The sequence below is a fragment of the Procambarus clarkii genome, chromosome 62 (assembly GCF_040958095.1).
Source record: "Procambarus clarkii isolate CNS0578487 chromosome 62, FALCON_Pclarkii_2.0, whole genome shotgun sequence".
Lineage (NCBI taxonomy): Eukaryota > Metazoa > Arthropoda > Malacostraca > Decapoda > Cambaridae > Procambarus > Procambarus clarkii.
The window spans coordinates 27,257,392-27,273,001 of NC_091211.1; the positions used below are offsets into that span (position 1 = coordinate 27,257,392).

General features: G+C 47.0%; 1 protein-coding gene across 2 annotated transcripts in view; it reads right to left on the reverse strand.

The window, feature by feature from the left end:
* The window catches only part of LOC123766391 (RAB3 GTPase activating protein subunit 1), a 155,734-nt gene that overhangs the window by 87,833 nt on the left and 52,291 nt on the right, over positions 1–15,610 (reverse strand). For both annotated transcript variants that reach the window (XM_069308414.1, XM_069308413.1), the window contains exons 4-5: positions 1,958–2,180; positions 1,674–1,810 (exon numbers count right to left, since the gene is read on the reverse strand). In XM_069308414.1, coding sequence (XP_069164515.1) covers positions 1,674–1,810; positions 1,958–2,180 — 360 coding nt within the window. The remainder of the gene's footprint in view (positions 1–1,673; positions 1,811–1,957; positions 2,181–15,610) is intronic.

The following is a 15,610-nucleotide window of genomic DNA, read 5'->3' on the forward strand; positions in this document are numbered from 1 at the left end:
ATGCTCTGGAAGTGGTATTGGGTCCAGCTCTCTGAAATCCTCATTTTGTACACACACACTTTGAAATGCTAATTGAACAGTTCCACACATTTCTTTTACATTTTCAGTAGTCCTGTTCCCTGTTCTCAATCTCTGGATTTTATCCTTTACATGCAGCTTGCTTTTAATGAATTTATAGAAAAGGCTTGGGTCTGTTTCACATTTGTCCGCTATACCTTTCTCAAAGTTCCTTTCTGCCTCTTCTCACTGCTGTGCATTTTTTTTTTTTTTTTGAGATATATGCAAGAGTTGTTACATTCTTGTACAGCCACTAGTATGCGTAGCGTTTCGGGCAGGTTCCTGGAATACAATCCCGACCGCGAAGAATCATTGTTACAACCAAGTACACATTTTATTGTTGCATTAAACAGAGGCTACAGTTAAGGATTTGCGCCCAGTAAATCCTCCCCAGCCAGGATACGAACCCATGACAAAGCGCTCGCGGAACGCCAGGCGAGTGTCTTACCACTACACCACGGAGACTGGAATTGTTTCTTGCTTACTTGTAGAGCTGGTATGTTTGTGGATTAGGCCTCTTCCGATATTGAACCCATTTTCTTGTCTTATCCTCTCTGGCCCTCTTACAATTTCTGTCAAACCAATCCTGTATTCTGGTCCTGCATCTCTGTTTTGGTATAAATGTTTGTGTCTTCATCATATATTTAGCAAAATTTGGCATAAATCTCATTTACTTCCTTGCCTAGCAAAGAGTCTGTCCAATTGAACTCATTAAAGAATTTTCTAAGTAAACCATAGTGTCCTCTCTTGAAATCTAGTTTATCAACCAATGTCCCCATTCTCTTCTAGATTATAACACAAAGCATATTTAATTTCCAACAGGACATGATCACTCTTTCCCAAGGGAGGAAGGTACTGAATGTCAAATCTCTCTTCTTTCCTATTGAATATTAGATCCAGTATTGACGGAACATACTCTTCCCTCATTCTTGTGGCCTGTTTGACATGTTGATATATTAATGTCTCCAGAATGAGGTTTACAAATCTGCCTGTCCAAATATGCTCCGTTCTTGCTTCATAGTCTTGCCTACCCAGTCTTGCTTTCAAGTCGAAGTCCCCCAGTACCAACAATCGTGTTTTATCTATCTGTCTGTCTGTCTGTCTGGGTTGTCGTGGTTTAGTCCTGAAGCCCTCAATATTCCTTAATACAAGACTTGACTTGGTCCTGGAATGATTATTGTACTGCACTGAGCTGTTTTATATGCAGATATGTCCTTCTGACAGTCTGAAGATGAGGTCTCCATGCTTGGATATACAGTAGTAGGTCAGATAGGGATGCACAAGTATAGCTGATCTGTGTACTGTCATCATTCTGACTACTGTATACAACCCCAATGGTACTACAGTAATCATTCTGATAACTCATTAACTCTTGGATATTAACATTTTGAGACAGGCTGGCTGGCTGGCTGGCTGGCTGGCCTTACTCCTTCACTCTCACTATGGAATAAGCATGCGAATTTTTCTCCCTCAGAAACCCAAATAATATCATTTTGGAAATTTTGCTCATCTATATACCTAATAAAAACCACTAAAGCATTGTCATTCGAACCAACTTTTAAATTCTCATCATTTAACATAATACCACTTTAACAAAAAAATGAGCAACTTCTTACCAGCAAGATGAGTGCATTGTCGAGGAGGGTGTCTCATATGAACCATATCATAATCTGTGCGAACACCAGACCCCAGTCCCACTCCAAGGTACATTTTTTCACTGGGTCGAAGAACATGAACAAACATGGGTACCTGACTAAAAGTGCGGGGGAAAAAAATAAGGTTTCTTGAAAATGGGAGGAAGATTTATAATCAGTATCAGTATATCTGTACAGTTATATGAACTACAGGCTTTATTTTTTACTAAATATGAACAACTGATGAAAAAAAAAACATTTCTGACCAGTTGGTATTATTAGCAGCTATAGTAAGTGATGACAGCAGAAGCTTGGACTTGGATGGGGAGATGATAGGTTGATTTGGGTTCAACGGGGCGAGAGTGACAAACTCCCGTAAACCATACCAGCGTACAAGGCAGTGCGCCCGAGCTGGAAAATCATTCTCCCTATTCATGAGATCATCCAGTGCCTGTGGCAGCTTCTCTGTTTCTTCTTCAGTTTCATATTCTGGAAATACATTGACAAGATTATTTGATTTATTGGAATCTTGTCTAACAATATGATACAATTCCAAGTTTTCTGTAATTATTGTACATGTAAAAATTCATAGTGGTTTCTTATTTCTTTCCACAATATTTGGGATGTGGTAGTACTGGCCATTAAAGAAAATTAAAATAATGAAAGATAAAATGATAAAAAAATACATAATTAAATAAACTGGAAAAAATGTGGAAAATGTTCACAATTGTCAAAATAATTTAAGCCAAGATCTGTCCTTGGGGTTCGGGAGTAAGGTCACCAACTGCATAGTTTGCATAGAGCACCAGTTGCTGGCAGCTGGGCTAGGCTTGGTCTTGAAAACCACAACTGGCCCTCTCATTATCCCTTTCAAGGTAAAGTAGTGGCATAGTCATAATTAGTAGGCTACCCAGGAGCACTGTCACTCAGTTGCCATCTCATTGTGGGGAAAAAAAAGACAGCATGCCAGACTGAACCTAAATCAACCTAGAGGAGCGAGGTAGTCTAGTCTACAGCGTATCTAAAATTTTGTACACAAGCCCCAATGCTAGGCAAGGTTGTCTGGTTCAGGATAGCAAACTGTGGGACTATATTTGTCAAGAGACACTTGTTTTTCCCTTCGTTTTAATATTTGTCTATAGTGATGCATCACAGTGTCACTGAATAGGTTAAGGCAACGGCTTACTACAACTTGCTCTGGGCAAGTCATTTCAACAAAAGTTTGCATTTCTTCCCATAGTCTACATCATAGTCTACACTACATACATAGTCATCCAAATTAATAACAACTGTTCAACTTTCTCAAGTGTTTGTGTTCTATGTTTCGTGATTATTGATATGCCTTTTGCCACTTTAGCACTCATAATGTCCTTTTTCTTAGCCAGTATGGTGGATACCATTGACAGGTTTGTTGTACTGCCTAGCTAGTTCAACAACATGCACACCATCCTCATATTTATGAATGATCTCTTGTTTTTGCTCTATGGTGTTCCTTACATGGGTTTTCATATGTTGAACCTTACCACTGACTTTCTTGGGACCCATGGCGTGATATATAATAATTACTTTTATGTTCAAAAAGGAAAAAATCACCACAAAAACGGAATTTTTTATAGGCGTGATCATCACTAAGCTGGCAGCTGTAGTAAACTGAGGCAGGTCGGCCCGCGTGACCGGGAACCATGCTTTCGGTCGACCCGAACGTGTACCAACAAATATCGTTAGTTGACGACACCATCACATGTCAAGTCGCATTTTTCGATCAAATTTACATCGTAACTCGAAATTAACCTAAGTCGGGGCAATCGTAAGTCGAGGTGCCACTGTACTGTATTCATTTAAGTGCTTTTTATATCTGTGACATGTAAGGCCTATTGAGGTCCTGAAGGCAAATCAGACCAGCTGACTAACTCCCAGGTACCTGTTTATTGCTAGGTGAACATAATCATCAGGTGTAAGATGCCTATGTTCTTACACATTTACAAGTGAACAAATGTCACACTCACTTTACTCGTCAATGAAGCTTCGACAAAGAGTGATTATCTTTGATTTACAAAATTTCACCTTAATGTTATTGTTTACAGTAAGAGGGGCATAATACATCAATATTACATTTTCTTTGTATTGTGAGAAATCAAATATCAACAGGATATCTAAAAAAAAACCAGCGTTGAATGTAATGAAACGACATTTTCTGGGTGAGTCCCGGAGGCTCCCCGGAGCTATCCATGGCTGATATGGATACCCTAACTATTTTGCATCAGTCAATGTGGGTGGAGTTCTAGGCCTACCGGGGACCACGAGCCAGAACCTGGCCCCCTCAGAGAGGCACGGGGAGCAATGGCCCATAGAAATGCACATGTGATTTGGAGCATTCTATATCTGCCATCGACCGGGACAGGCTCCCAGAAAGATAAGCGCCATAAAACAAACCCCTATTCTGGTTAACCCTCAAACCGCGCATATCATATATAAATGATATCAGTGACAAAATCGAAACCGCGCACATCATTTATATATGATTTCGTGTCTAGCGGTATAATTTAAACGCCCCGCCTGGGATAGGGGCAGCTATAGTACAGCCACGACCGATAGTTGCCAGATGCCACCTAGAAAAAAAATCCAAGCCAACATTCTTGGGTGTTACAGTGTCAGTATTGAGCAAGCCACCAAGGCTGGCGCACGCAGCACGAGCTCACAGCACCGCTGTTCAGCTTGTGACTACAGCATCGCCTACAAATACCATCATATAAATGATACTGCTATTATTTAGCAGTGATAGTATTACTGAAGCCCCCTGACTGTGATAAAACTGACCAGGATTCTGATAATAGATTGTGGTGATATTTAGCGCTGTGCTCCATGGAGGGAGGAGTAAGGCTGTGGGAGGGAGGGTTGTGGCGTCGTTTTCTGACTGTGTGTGGCCACCATTTATTGACTGCACTCACCATACCAGCTTTTTGGTTCGATATGGTGAACACAAATGTAGATACTTATATATAACGTGTGTATAGTGTGAGATAACAGCGAGAGGAGTAGGTTGGGAGCCGCCATTTTGGTGAGGGAGGAGCGTCGTCTGCACGACTTGGCATGTTGTTTACTGATGGCCACTATGGTCTTTGGGCACCATACCAGCTTAATTGTTCAGGTATGGTGAATAAAACAGGTAGATACTTATATATAATGTGTGTATATAGTGTAATAACACCACAAACAATATTGTTGAAGGACAAATATTAGTGCGTCTGGCCTTGAGGGCGGCCGCCGATCAGCTGACTGTGTGAGTAGCTACGTCTTATGGCCTTTACTCACCATACAAACTTAGATGTACAGTTATGGTGAACAAAACATGTAAATACGTATATATAACGTCTGTGTATAGTGAATAAATACAGAAAGAGTATTGTGGGAGGTGAATGAGGGTGAGTGAGGTGGTGTTGAGGGAGGGAGTGGCAGTGAGTGGCTCGCTGGTGTTTGGCGGTCACTCCTCGTTGCTTTTTGACTCACAAGACCAACTTAGTAGTTCGTTATGGTGTACAAAACATGCAAATGCTTATATATAACCTGTGTATATAGTGTAACAACAGCAAAACTGTTTATTGTTTTATGAACATAATAATTGAATCATTAATATGCACACCATAAATTTGAGTACAGCGATGATTCACACATTTTATAATATAAATATACCACAATTCCCTGTATGGAATAATATTATTGCAAAAAAACTAAGAAAAAATCAGAGACATTGAAATAATTAGGTAATAATATATTCGTGGCAACTGCCGTCTGACAGCTCGAGCGGAGTAGACTTCGTCTGGCGAAGGCTCTGCCAACGCCCCTTTTTTGCCACACTTCCCTACCCTATTGCGGCTAAAATATGCCACCTACCATTTTTTTTGTTATTTTTTCCGTGATCAGGGAACAAAAATGAACACTTCTATAAGACGAAAGAATTTTTTGGACTTTTTTTTGTTGCGACTGTGGGTGTGAATTCCATTTGGGCCCCTAGCGGTTTGAGGGTTAAACAACAAAAATCGACAAACGAGTGGACAGAACTCCCCCAGGAAAACGAACTAACAAGCATGACGTCACGCGAGCCGCGCCGCATGTCTGCGCAGCTCCCCCCTCCCCGGGAGGGGGAAGGGGGAGCCCTAGACCCTGGCGCCGGCGATCCCCGCCCCAGTTCTGAGGCTGGATATCAAAACCGTGAAAAACCCGCCGACCTGAGGGCGGGAGGGTGCCGGGGAGCCTCCGGGACTCATCCTGAAAATGGCGTTTCATTACATTCAACGCTGGTTTTCTGGGGGGAGCCCCTACGGCTCCCCGGAGCTACCTCACCAAAGACTACCTAAAAAACAAGGGGACATACCCGGGAGGCGGTCGGAGAATCACTCCACAACACGAAGTCGAGACAACAACCCAAGGTATAGCATTCGCCAGAAAAAAGGGAGAACGGCCACAGACGAAGAAAACCTATGATCACGACAATAGGAGCCAAAAACCACTGCACCTGAGAAGAGCAAAAAGCTCTGCCACACGGCCCCCAGAGGCGAATGCCAACACAAAAAGAAAACCAAGGCAAAGCAAACCTGACCCCAAGGAACCACAACCACCAAGGAGAAGAAAAACAGGAGAGCACCCTGTCCAAAGACCAGGACGACACAGACAGTGCATAAGCAGGCCGGAGGTGTAAAAACACACGATACAACCTGCGAAACGGCGCAGAAGGAATATCGATACCGAAAGCTAGCGGCAGAAACCAAGGTGCCAGACCCAGGAACGGCCCCAAGCGCCTCTACATCCTCCGCAAGCCAATCCTATGACAGCCCCAGGAGGGAAAAGAAAACGCAGGACCAAAACGAAAATGCCACAAGTGTGCAAGACCACCTCCCCAAGTGCAGCTGACAGGGAAGGAACTCGCATAAGGAGCCGCCCTGCACCAACATCCCGCAGAAGGGCAGGAGCGAAAAGACTCATGAGGAGGAGCAAAATCGCTCCCAGGAAAACTAGGAGCGCCGAGACAGTGTGAAGAGAAGAGATATTCACAAAAGAACAAAAAGGCCAACACCCAGAAGCTGCTGGGAAGAGGACCCACAAGCCCTAGAAAGGACCGAAGGGAAGCTCAACCGAATGACGACAGACGCACCAGAAAACGGAAAGGAGCAACACAGTCCCGAACCTTCGAGAACAAAAAGAAGCAAACACAAAGGAAGAAGGCCTCAAAACCCCGTCGCACCCGAGACCAAAAGTCATGCAGAAACCCCAAGAAGAGGGGGACATGACGGAAGAAGGCCCGTCCCGGAAAAAGGAGCGAAGATCGTAGAAAAGTACACACCGACAGGACGGAAACAACGGGTACAACGGACAAGGAAACCAAGCCCAGGGAGGGGCCGACGCTCACAAAGCACGTACGGAGAGGGGGAACGGAAAACCTCACACCACAAAACTGCAAGTCCCCCCCAGAGGGTTAGAAACACCCCGGCGGGGACCAACGGGGCCTGAGGCCTCTCACGTGAGCCCCACCCCAGCCCCGGGAACCCACCCTACAGGCCCCGGGGCCGAGCTGTCCCCTCAAAGCCCCAGCGTCAAGAAAAACCCCGGGGCAGCCATGAAAAACACTTAGGAAGGGAACCCACTAGGCTCTGGAACTTGAACCGAAACCGGAGAATAGGCGAGGGGCGATATGAAGACCCCAAGCTCATCCCCAGCCAGCACAATGAGGCGAGGACAAGACAGTGAAACCAAGGAACATGGAAAAACCAGGCCCTGCACGGCAAGACCGGCAAGGAAGGAGAGCCCCATAGGGAGCATGGAAGGGCTGAACATAACGCCACAACCAACCCCGACACGCAGCTGCAGTACCAAAACCGCAGCAAAATGTCACCATACTCCCCGAGGAAGCGACAGAGAAGATAGATAAATCGGACACGAGTGGCACACAAGGGGACATAGGTGGAAACCGAGCACCCAACTGAGCCACAGGGACGGTAGAAGAAACGTGTGCAGTGTAATAGGCAATCAAAGGAACACATTAGGCAGCCCAACATGGGCTGACCCCATACACAGCCCCAAGAGCAGAGATGAGAGTGCCCAAGAAGCACAGAATCCGCCCAACAGGCAAACGACAGGGGAGAGGCGGAAACAAAGAGCCAGAACCCAACCTGCAAACACAAGGAGGCAAACACAAAACCTCCGACACAGGAAAACTTACTACCAAACAGGCACCCCCACCGTTGCACTGCGAAACAAGATGGAGGCGGGGCCCCGAACTCAAGCAAGGTTAGACAAGCATAGGAGAGGGGCAGGAGGAGTACAGGCAGGAACCGCCTCTGAAGGGACAAGAGGCCACCTGCAGACACCCGTGAACCGAGGAAGGAATCAGGTGGAGAGAACAAGAGCTGCCCAGTATGGGCTAATAGCCCTGCAGTAGGCACCTCGGGTGATACGGTCCACGTTCTCAAGTACAGTGGTACCTCGGAATGCGATTGTCCCTGTATGCGAGATTTTCGGAAGGCGAGGTGTATTTACTCCAAAAATTTGTCTCAGAAGGCGATGGTTACTTCGGGAGTCGAGTTTGAACGCGAGTTTGTTGATACGCGTACAGCCGACCTAGCGCGTGGTCGTTCGGCGATCGTCGCCCCTCTGCCCCGCTGCCCCTCAGTTCACCATTGTCTCGCGCACAGTGACTACCCCCACATCAATTCTTGTCGTGAATTTTCAGTGTTTTGTTGGATTTTTGGTGATTTGTCTATACAATTTGTTATTATATATCTCACCATGAGTCCCAAGAAAGCCAGTGGTAAGGATAAAGGCCAGAAAGCTCATGTGAGGATGACAATAGAGGAGAAACAAGAGATCATTCGAAAGCATGAGAACGGTACACGTGTTGTTGATCTTTGTAGGCAGTACAACAAAGCGACATCAACAATATGCACTATACTTAAGAAGAAAAATAAGATTATGAGTGCTAATGTGGCAAAAGGAGTAAGAACATTAACGACACAAAGACCACAAATACTTGAAGAAGTGGAAAAGTTGTTATTAATTTGGATACACGACAAGGAGTTGAGGGGTGATAGTGTTTCGGAGGCCATTATTTCTGAGAAAGCCAGGGTGTTGCACGAAGACCTTCTAAAGAAGACCCCTGCAACGAGTGATGCAGATAAGAAAGAGTTTAAGGCAAGCAGGGGCTGGTTTGAAAAATTTAGAAAGAGAAGTGGTATCCATAGTGTTACAAGGCATGGGGAGGCAGCCAGCTCAGACAAACCAGCCGCTGGACGATTTATTGACGAATTTAAAGAGTTTGCACAGGCTGAGGGATACCTACCGCAACAAGTGTTTAATTGTGACGAAACAGGACTGTTTTGGAAAAGAATGCCTAAGAGGACATACATTACCAAGGAGGAAAAATCCTTGCCTGGACACAAGCCTATGAAAGATAGGTTTACGCTTGTGCTGTGTTCAAATGCGAGTGGCGATTTAAAAATTAAACCCTTGCTAGTGTATCATTCTGAAAATCCAAGGGTTTTCAAACAGTATAATGTGCAGAAAACCCGTTTGTCTGTGATGTGGAAGTCTAATAAAAAAGCATGGGTGACTAGGCTTATTTTTTCGGAGTGGGTGAATGAAGTGCTGTGCCCTGCCATAGAAAAATATCTGCAGGAGAAACAATTGCCACTCAGAGCTGTGCTTCTCCTTGACAATGCTCCTGCTCATCCTCCAGGCTTGGAAGATGATTTGATGCCTCAATACAATAAATTCCTCACAGTTAAATTCCTTCCTCCTAATACCACTCCTCTAATTCAGCCTATGGACCAGAAAATCATAGCGAATTTTAAGAAACTGTATGAAAGGGCACTTTTCCGGAAATGTTTTGAAGTGACTGAAGCCACAAACCTCACCCTCAAAGAGTTCTGGAGAGAGCATTTTAACATTTTTAGTGCTTTAAAACTCGTTGACAAAGCCTGGCAAGAAGTGACTCAAAGAACCCTGATCTCTGGCTGGAGAAAATTGTGGCCTGAAGGTGTGAGAGAACTAGACTTTGAGGGGTTTGAGCCTATAAATGATGCGCCTATTGTTGAGGAAATTGTTAGTCTAGGCCAGAAAATGGGCTTGGAATTGGATGGTGATGATGTGGAGGAGTTGGTGGAAGAACACAACGAAGAACTGACCACCGAAGAACTCCTAGCCCTTCAACAGGAACAGCAAGCCAACACAGCAGCGAATGATTCTGCAGTGGAGGAGGAGGTGGTGGCAACAGCACCAGCGAATGTCCCTTCTGCAGTAATTAAGAAGGTGTGTCAGATGTGGGAAGAGATTCAAACAACTATTGAACAGACTCACCCAGACAAAGCTGTAGTAGGCCGTTGTCTTAATCTTTTCAATGACAATGTGATGCCTTACTACAGAGAGAGCTTGCGAAGAAGGGAAAAGCAAGCTTCCATGGACAAATATTTGGTGAAGAAATCGAGCAGTGAGCCTCAACCAGGACCTAGTGGCACTCAGGTTAAACGTCCCAGGGAGAGCACACCAGAAAGGTCCTCACTGCCTGATGTGATTATGGAAGGGGACTCCCCTTCCAAACAGTAACTCCTCTCCTCCTCCCCCCTCCTCACCATCTTCCATACGCCTACAGCACTCGACAGTAAGGTAAGTAATAACTGGAACATAGTTTTGTAGGTTTATTTAGATGAATTAGGTAAATTAGGTATAAAAATTTAGTTTGATGTGGGGTTTTTGGGGTAGTCAGGAATGGATTAATTCATTTCCCTTTATTTCTTATGGGGAAATTAACTTCGGAATGCGAGTTTTCGGAAGGCGAGGCGTCTCCAGGAACGGATTAAACTCGCATTCTGAGGTATGCCTGTACGTATGTACACCCATTCCTACTCCCAAAAACAAAAACAGCGTCAGGACGGAGGAGACGCCAAAACCGCACCAACTCACCTGCAGAACATAGGCCCTAAAGGGCCATGACGCAAGCGTTCGAGTCCGTATCCGCCGGAGGCGGCCAGTGCGCCCTTGCTGGAGAGGAGGGGAGCAGCGAAGGAGGCTCCCCACCCAAGAACGCAGGGAAAAACCTCATGAATTCCACACAGCGGCACCCCAGAACACCCCCAAAGCAACGGGGCACGGATGGGAATAAGAAAAGAACGAGAGGCGAAGCCCCCCCGAGAGAATTGGAGCAGAACACGTGTGCACACCGCCCGGAACCAAAACAAACTCCCACGGTGCATGCGCAGGACGCGAAAGAAAGTAGCCCAACCAGGCGAGAAGTAGCCCAACCAGGCGAGAAGTAGCCCAACAAGGCGAGAAGTAGCCCAACAAGGCGAGAAGTAGCCCAACAAGGCGAGAAGTAGCCCAACCGGCTACAAGGGAGCCCAAACGGCCACAAGGGAGCCCAAACGGCCACAAGGGAGCCCAAACGGCCACAAGGGAGCCCAAACGGCCACAAGGGAGCCCAAACGGCCACAAGGGAGCCCAAACGGCCACAAGGGAGCCCAAACGGCCACAAGGGAGCCCAAACGGCCACAAGGGAGCCCAAACGGCCACAAGGGAGCCCAAACGGCCACAAGGGAGCCCAAATGCCCACAAGGGAGCCCAAACGCCCACAAGGGAGCCCAAACGGCCACAAAGGAGCCCAAACGGCGACAAGGAGCCCAAACGGCGACAAGGAGCCCAAACGGCGACAAGGAGCCCAAACGGCGACAAGGAGCCCAAACGGCGACAAGGAGCCCAAACGGCGACAAGGAGCCCAAACGGCGACAAGGAGCCCAAACGGCGACAAGGAGCCCAAACGGCGACAAGGAGCCCAAACGGCGACAAGGAGCCCAAACGGTGACAAGGAGCCCAAACTGCTACAAGGAGCCCAAACCGCTACAAGGAGCCCAAACCGCTACAAGGAGCCCAATCTGTCCAGAACAGAAGGAACCAGTATGGAGGCAAACTCTGGGACACGCAGGAGGAAGCCGCAAAGGCCAACCGCACCGCAGGCGAAGAGATGCGGTTAGCCGAAAAACCTCCTGAAGACGGAACCGAACCCGGGGAGGAGCAGAACCCAAGCCCAAATCGTACGCAGAGGGGGGAAAGAAAACCCCACTCCTCGTAACAGTAAGCCCCGCTCAGAAGGACGGAAATCCAGGCGGGGCGCAATGGAGCCCAAGGCCCCCAAGGCCGCTCCTCCCCAACCCCAGGAGCCTCTGCACCAGGCCCCGGGGCTGAGTCGACCTCCAAAGCCCCGGCCTCACAAGAAAAAGCCGGGGTAGCCGAGAGAGCTGAAAGAGAAGGGGGTCCACTGGTCAAAACCCCGGAGCATCGGCCGGAGGAACAGACTCGAATGCCTCCGCAGCTACCCCGGACGGGGCAACCCCCGAAACTGCCAAAGTCTCAGAACCTCTAACCCCGCCCCGACCCCGAAGCCTGCAGATGCGTAGGGGCCGGAAGCAGGAGGGGGAAAAACAAGGGGGGGCGTGGAAGGAACCAAGGCCGAAGCGACCAAAACCACCCAAGTCTGGGTCCCTACACAAGCGGGGCAGCATCGGGGCGTCCGGGGAAGCGACAAACCAGAGCGTGTTGCAACATCCTACCCTGCAACGCGCGAGCTGCCTGCACCCACGAGAATTCATCAGCAAACTGGGTGAATGGAGTCACAAACAAGCAACAAAGCTCGCAGGACGGCAGCATGACGGAGGCAAAAACAAGGAGAGTCACCCTGAGACAAAGGGACAGAGCAACCCTCAACTCGCACAAAGCGAGAGGGGACGCAAGGGTCTCCACTATCGGACCCGAGAGCCCCCGGGGGGTTTCCCAGGGCCCCTAGACTGGGTCTGCTAAGGGTTATCCCAGGCAGGGTACTGCTAACCGGCGCCCCAAACTACCAAGCAAACTGCTAAAGCTGAACCCACGGGACGTGTCCACTCGCGAGGGCAAAGCAGGGGGTGCCTCCACACAAACGAACCTAATATAAGGGGGGGGGGGGAAACACAAGGAAGACCCCCCTACCAGGCAAAAACAAAAATAAAAGAAAAAACACACAAGTGGACAACGTACCCAGAGGGAACAGAGCCAGCCGCTGTCATAGGTGAAAACTAGCTACGCAATACCCTGCGCCCCACCAGTGCGATAATTACCACTTACCCCAAGGTAAACAAGGGAGTGAAACCCCCAAACCCAAGGGGCGGCCAAACGCCAAGCAGCGAAAGGCCAACAGAGGTGACTTGTGGAAGGCAACCCCAAGCCCCAAGGGCGGTACTTACAGGGCACTCAGGGAAGGTGACCCTAAGCACATGCAGCCCGAGTACCTGAGAATACTACTCCCAGCTCACACGACCACCGTAAGAGCAGCACTGCAAACAAGTCACAGCACTGAGACAAGACTGGAGCTGGAGCCACACGACCGTGCATGATCCCATCAGCCGAGGAACTGGGGCGGGGATCGCCGGCGTGGGGGTCTGGGGCTCCCCCTTCCCCCTCCCGGGGAGGGGGGAGCTGCGCAGACATGTGGCGCGGCTCGCGTGACGTCATGCTTGTTAGTTCGTTTTCCTGGGGGAGTTCTGTCCACTCGTTTGTCGATTTTTGTTGTTTAACCAGAATAGGGGTTTGTTTTGTGGCGCTTACCTTTCTGGGTGCCTGTCCCGGTCGATGGCAGATATAGAATGCTCCAAATCACATGTGCATTTCTATGGGCCATTGCTCCCCGTGCCTCTCTGAGGGGGCCAGGTTCTGGCTCGTGGTCCCCGGTAGGCCTAGAACTTCACCCACATCGACTGATGCAAAATAGTTAGGGTATCCATATCAGCCATGGATAGCTCCGGAGAGCCGTAGAGGCTCCCCCCAGAAAACAGCACTGAATGTAATAAAATGCCATTTTCTGGGCAAGTCCCAGGGGCTCCCCTGAGCTGAATGGATATGTATACACACAGAAATCACAATAGCATGATTTATCAAATGAACAAATCCACAAGGGCCATGACCATGTTGTGGTGCAGTCAACTAAGGTGGGACTCCACAAGGAGGAGTCCTCAGTCCTAGTCTTTTTAACATCCTTATGGAAAACCTTGCTACCATGACATTTACAGAGGGGGTTAAACTGCTAAGCTATGCTGATGACATAGCATTAGTCATTACAGGTCCTTCACTTCTAAATAAAGCACAAGGTGCATTAGATAAAGTAACATCTGAATGCAGCATTTTAGGGCTAAAAATATCTGCACAGAAGTCTTAGGCAATGAGACTAGGCAGCAACACTCCAGACAGGCATGTACGTATTCAAGACATTAACCTTCAGTGAGTTACACAATATCAATATCTCGGAGTGTGGATAGATTCTAAAATGACATTCAACAAGCAAATTCAATATCTGAAGGAGAAAGCAAAATCACAACTAAATATAATAAGAGCAATCACAGGGCCCCGTCTAGGAGCGGGACACAAAGTGTTAAGAATGTTTTACATACACGCCGTTCATTCCCTAGTTGATTATGCAGCACCTGCCTAACTCACTCTTTCTCCTGGTCAGTGGGCAAACGTTGAGGTCATTCAAAACGATGCATTGCGAATCATATTTATATATAAATAAATAAATAAATAAATAAATAAACAGGAGCTCCCAGATGGACTAAAATACTGAACCTAAGACTAGAAACCAAGCTAACGTCGATTGAAATAAGGGTAAAAGGGATTGTTGCATGCATGCTGACCAAGATATTGACTAGACCTAGAATCAGTTCACTTAAAGATATAATCACTAGAGCACTAACTATGGACAGAAGAGCCTCCAATAGCAACAGGTGGACCCATTGTGCGATAAACACCATCAATACATTCGATATAACAGTCACTGAGAAGGGTGTCGACGAAATACATGCAGACTTTGTTATGCAATCCCCTTGGGAATCTCTGCCAGCAGACTAAGATTATGGTTCTTGAAGGAAAAAAGAACCAGACAAATCCTCACCTGCTACGTAACATTGCACAAATGCATATAGAAGCAAACTTGGCATCTGACAGCTTCACTTACTTCACAGATGAATCAGTAGACCAGCAGGGACAAGAAACCAGAGCTGCAGTTAAAGCAGGAAACTGTAAATAGTTGGAGACTCTCAAATGGGTGTTCGACTTTACAAACAGAGATGCTAGCCATTCAAAAGGCTATGGAACATGCTCTTGCTGAACACCGACAACATGTTATCATACATACAGATTCGAGAACCGCCACTGAAACCTTGCAACAAGAACACATATGTGATAACATACATCTGATCACAAATGTCATATCATTAATGCAAACACTCAAACAACAAGGCCGACGGGTACTTATCAACTGGGTGCCAAGTCATGTGGGAATAATAGGAAATGACATTACAGACGAAGCTGCAAAACTTGCAACTAAGAGAAGAAATGTAGACATTTACATACCACAGAGTCTATCACAGATTAAGAAAGTAATTAGAAACAGAGCAATGCAAAAGATGTACAGTGACCACAACACAGCAGTTGCATCATCAGGATCTGTGGGTTGGTATAAGAATTCAACCAACTACGAACCACTTAGTTTGATGAAAGGGAGCAGTAGAGCAACAGAAGTACACTTACATCGCATCAGGCTTGGATACCCATGTGCATGAGAAATAGGCTTACAGGTTCTGGAAGATGAGAGGAAATGTCAGCACTGTGGAGAAATGCCCAACAAACCACTGGAACATTATCTAACACAGTGCACAGTTACAAACCCATTAAGATTTCAACTAAGATCCACATGCTCGGTCGACCCGAACGTGTACCAACAAATATCGTTAGTCGACGACACCATCGTATGGCGAGTCGCATTTTTCAATGAAATTTACATCATAACACGAAATTATCGCAAGTCAGGGCAATCGTAAGTCAAGGTGCCACTGTATATGCCTAGCCCACCA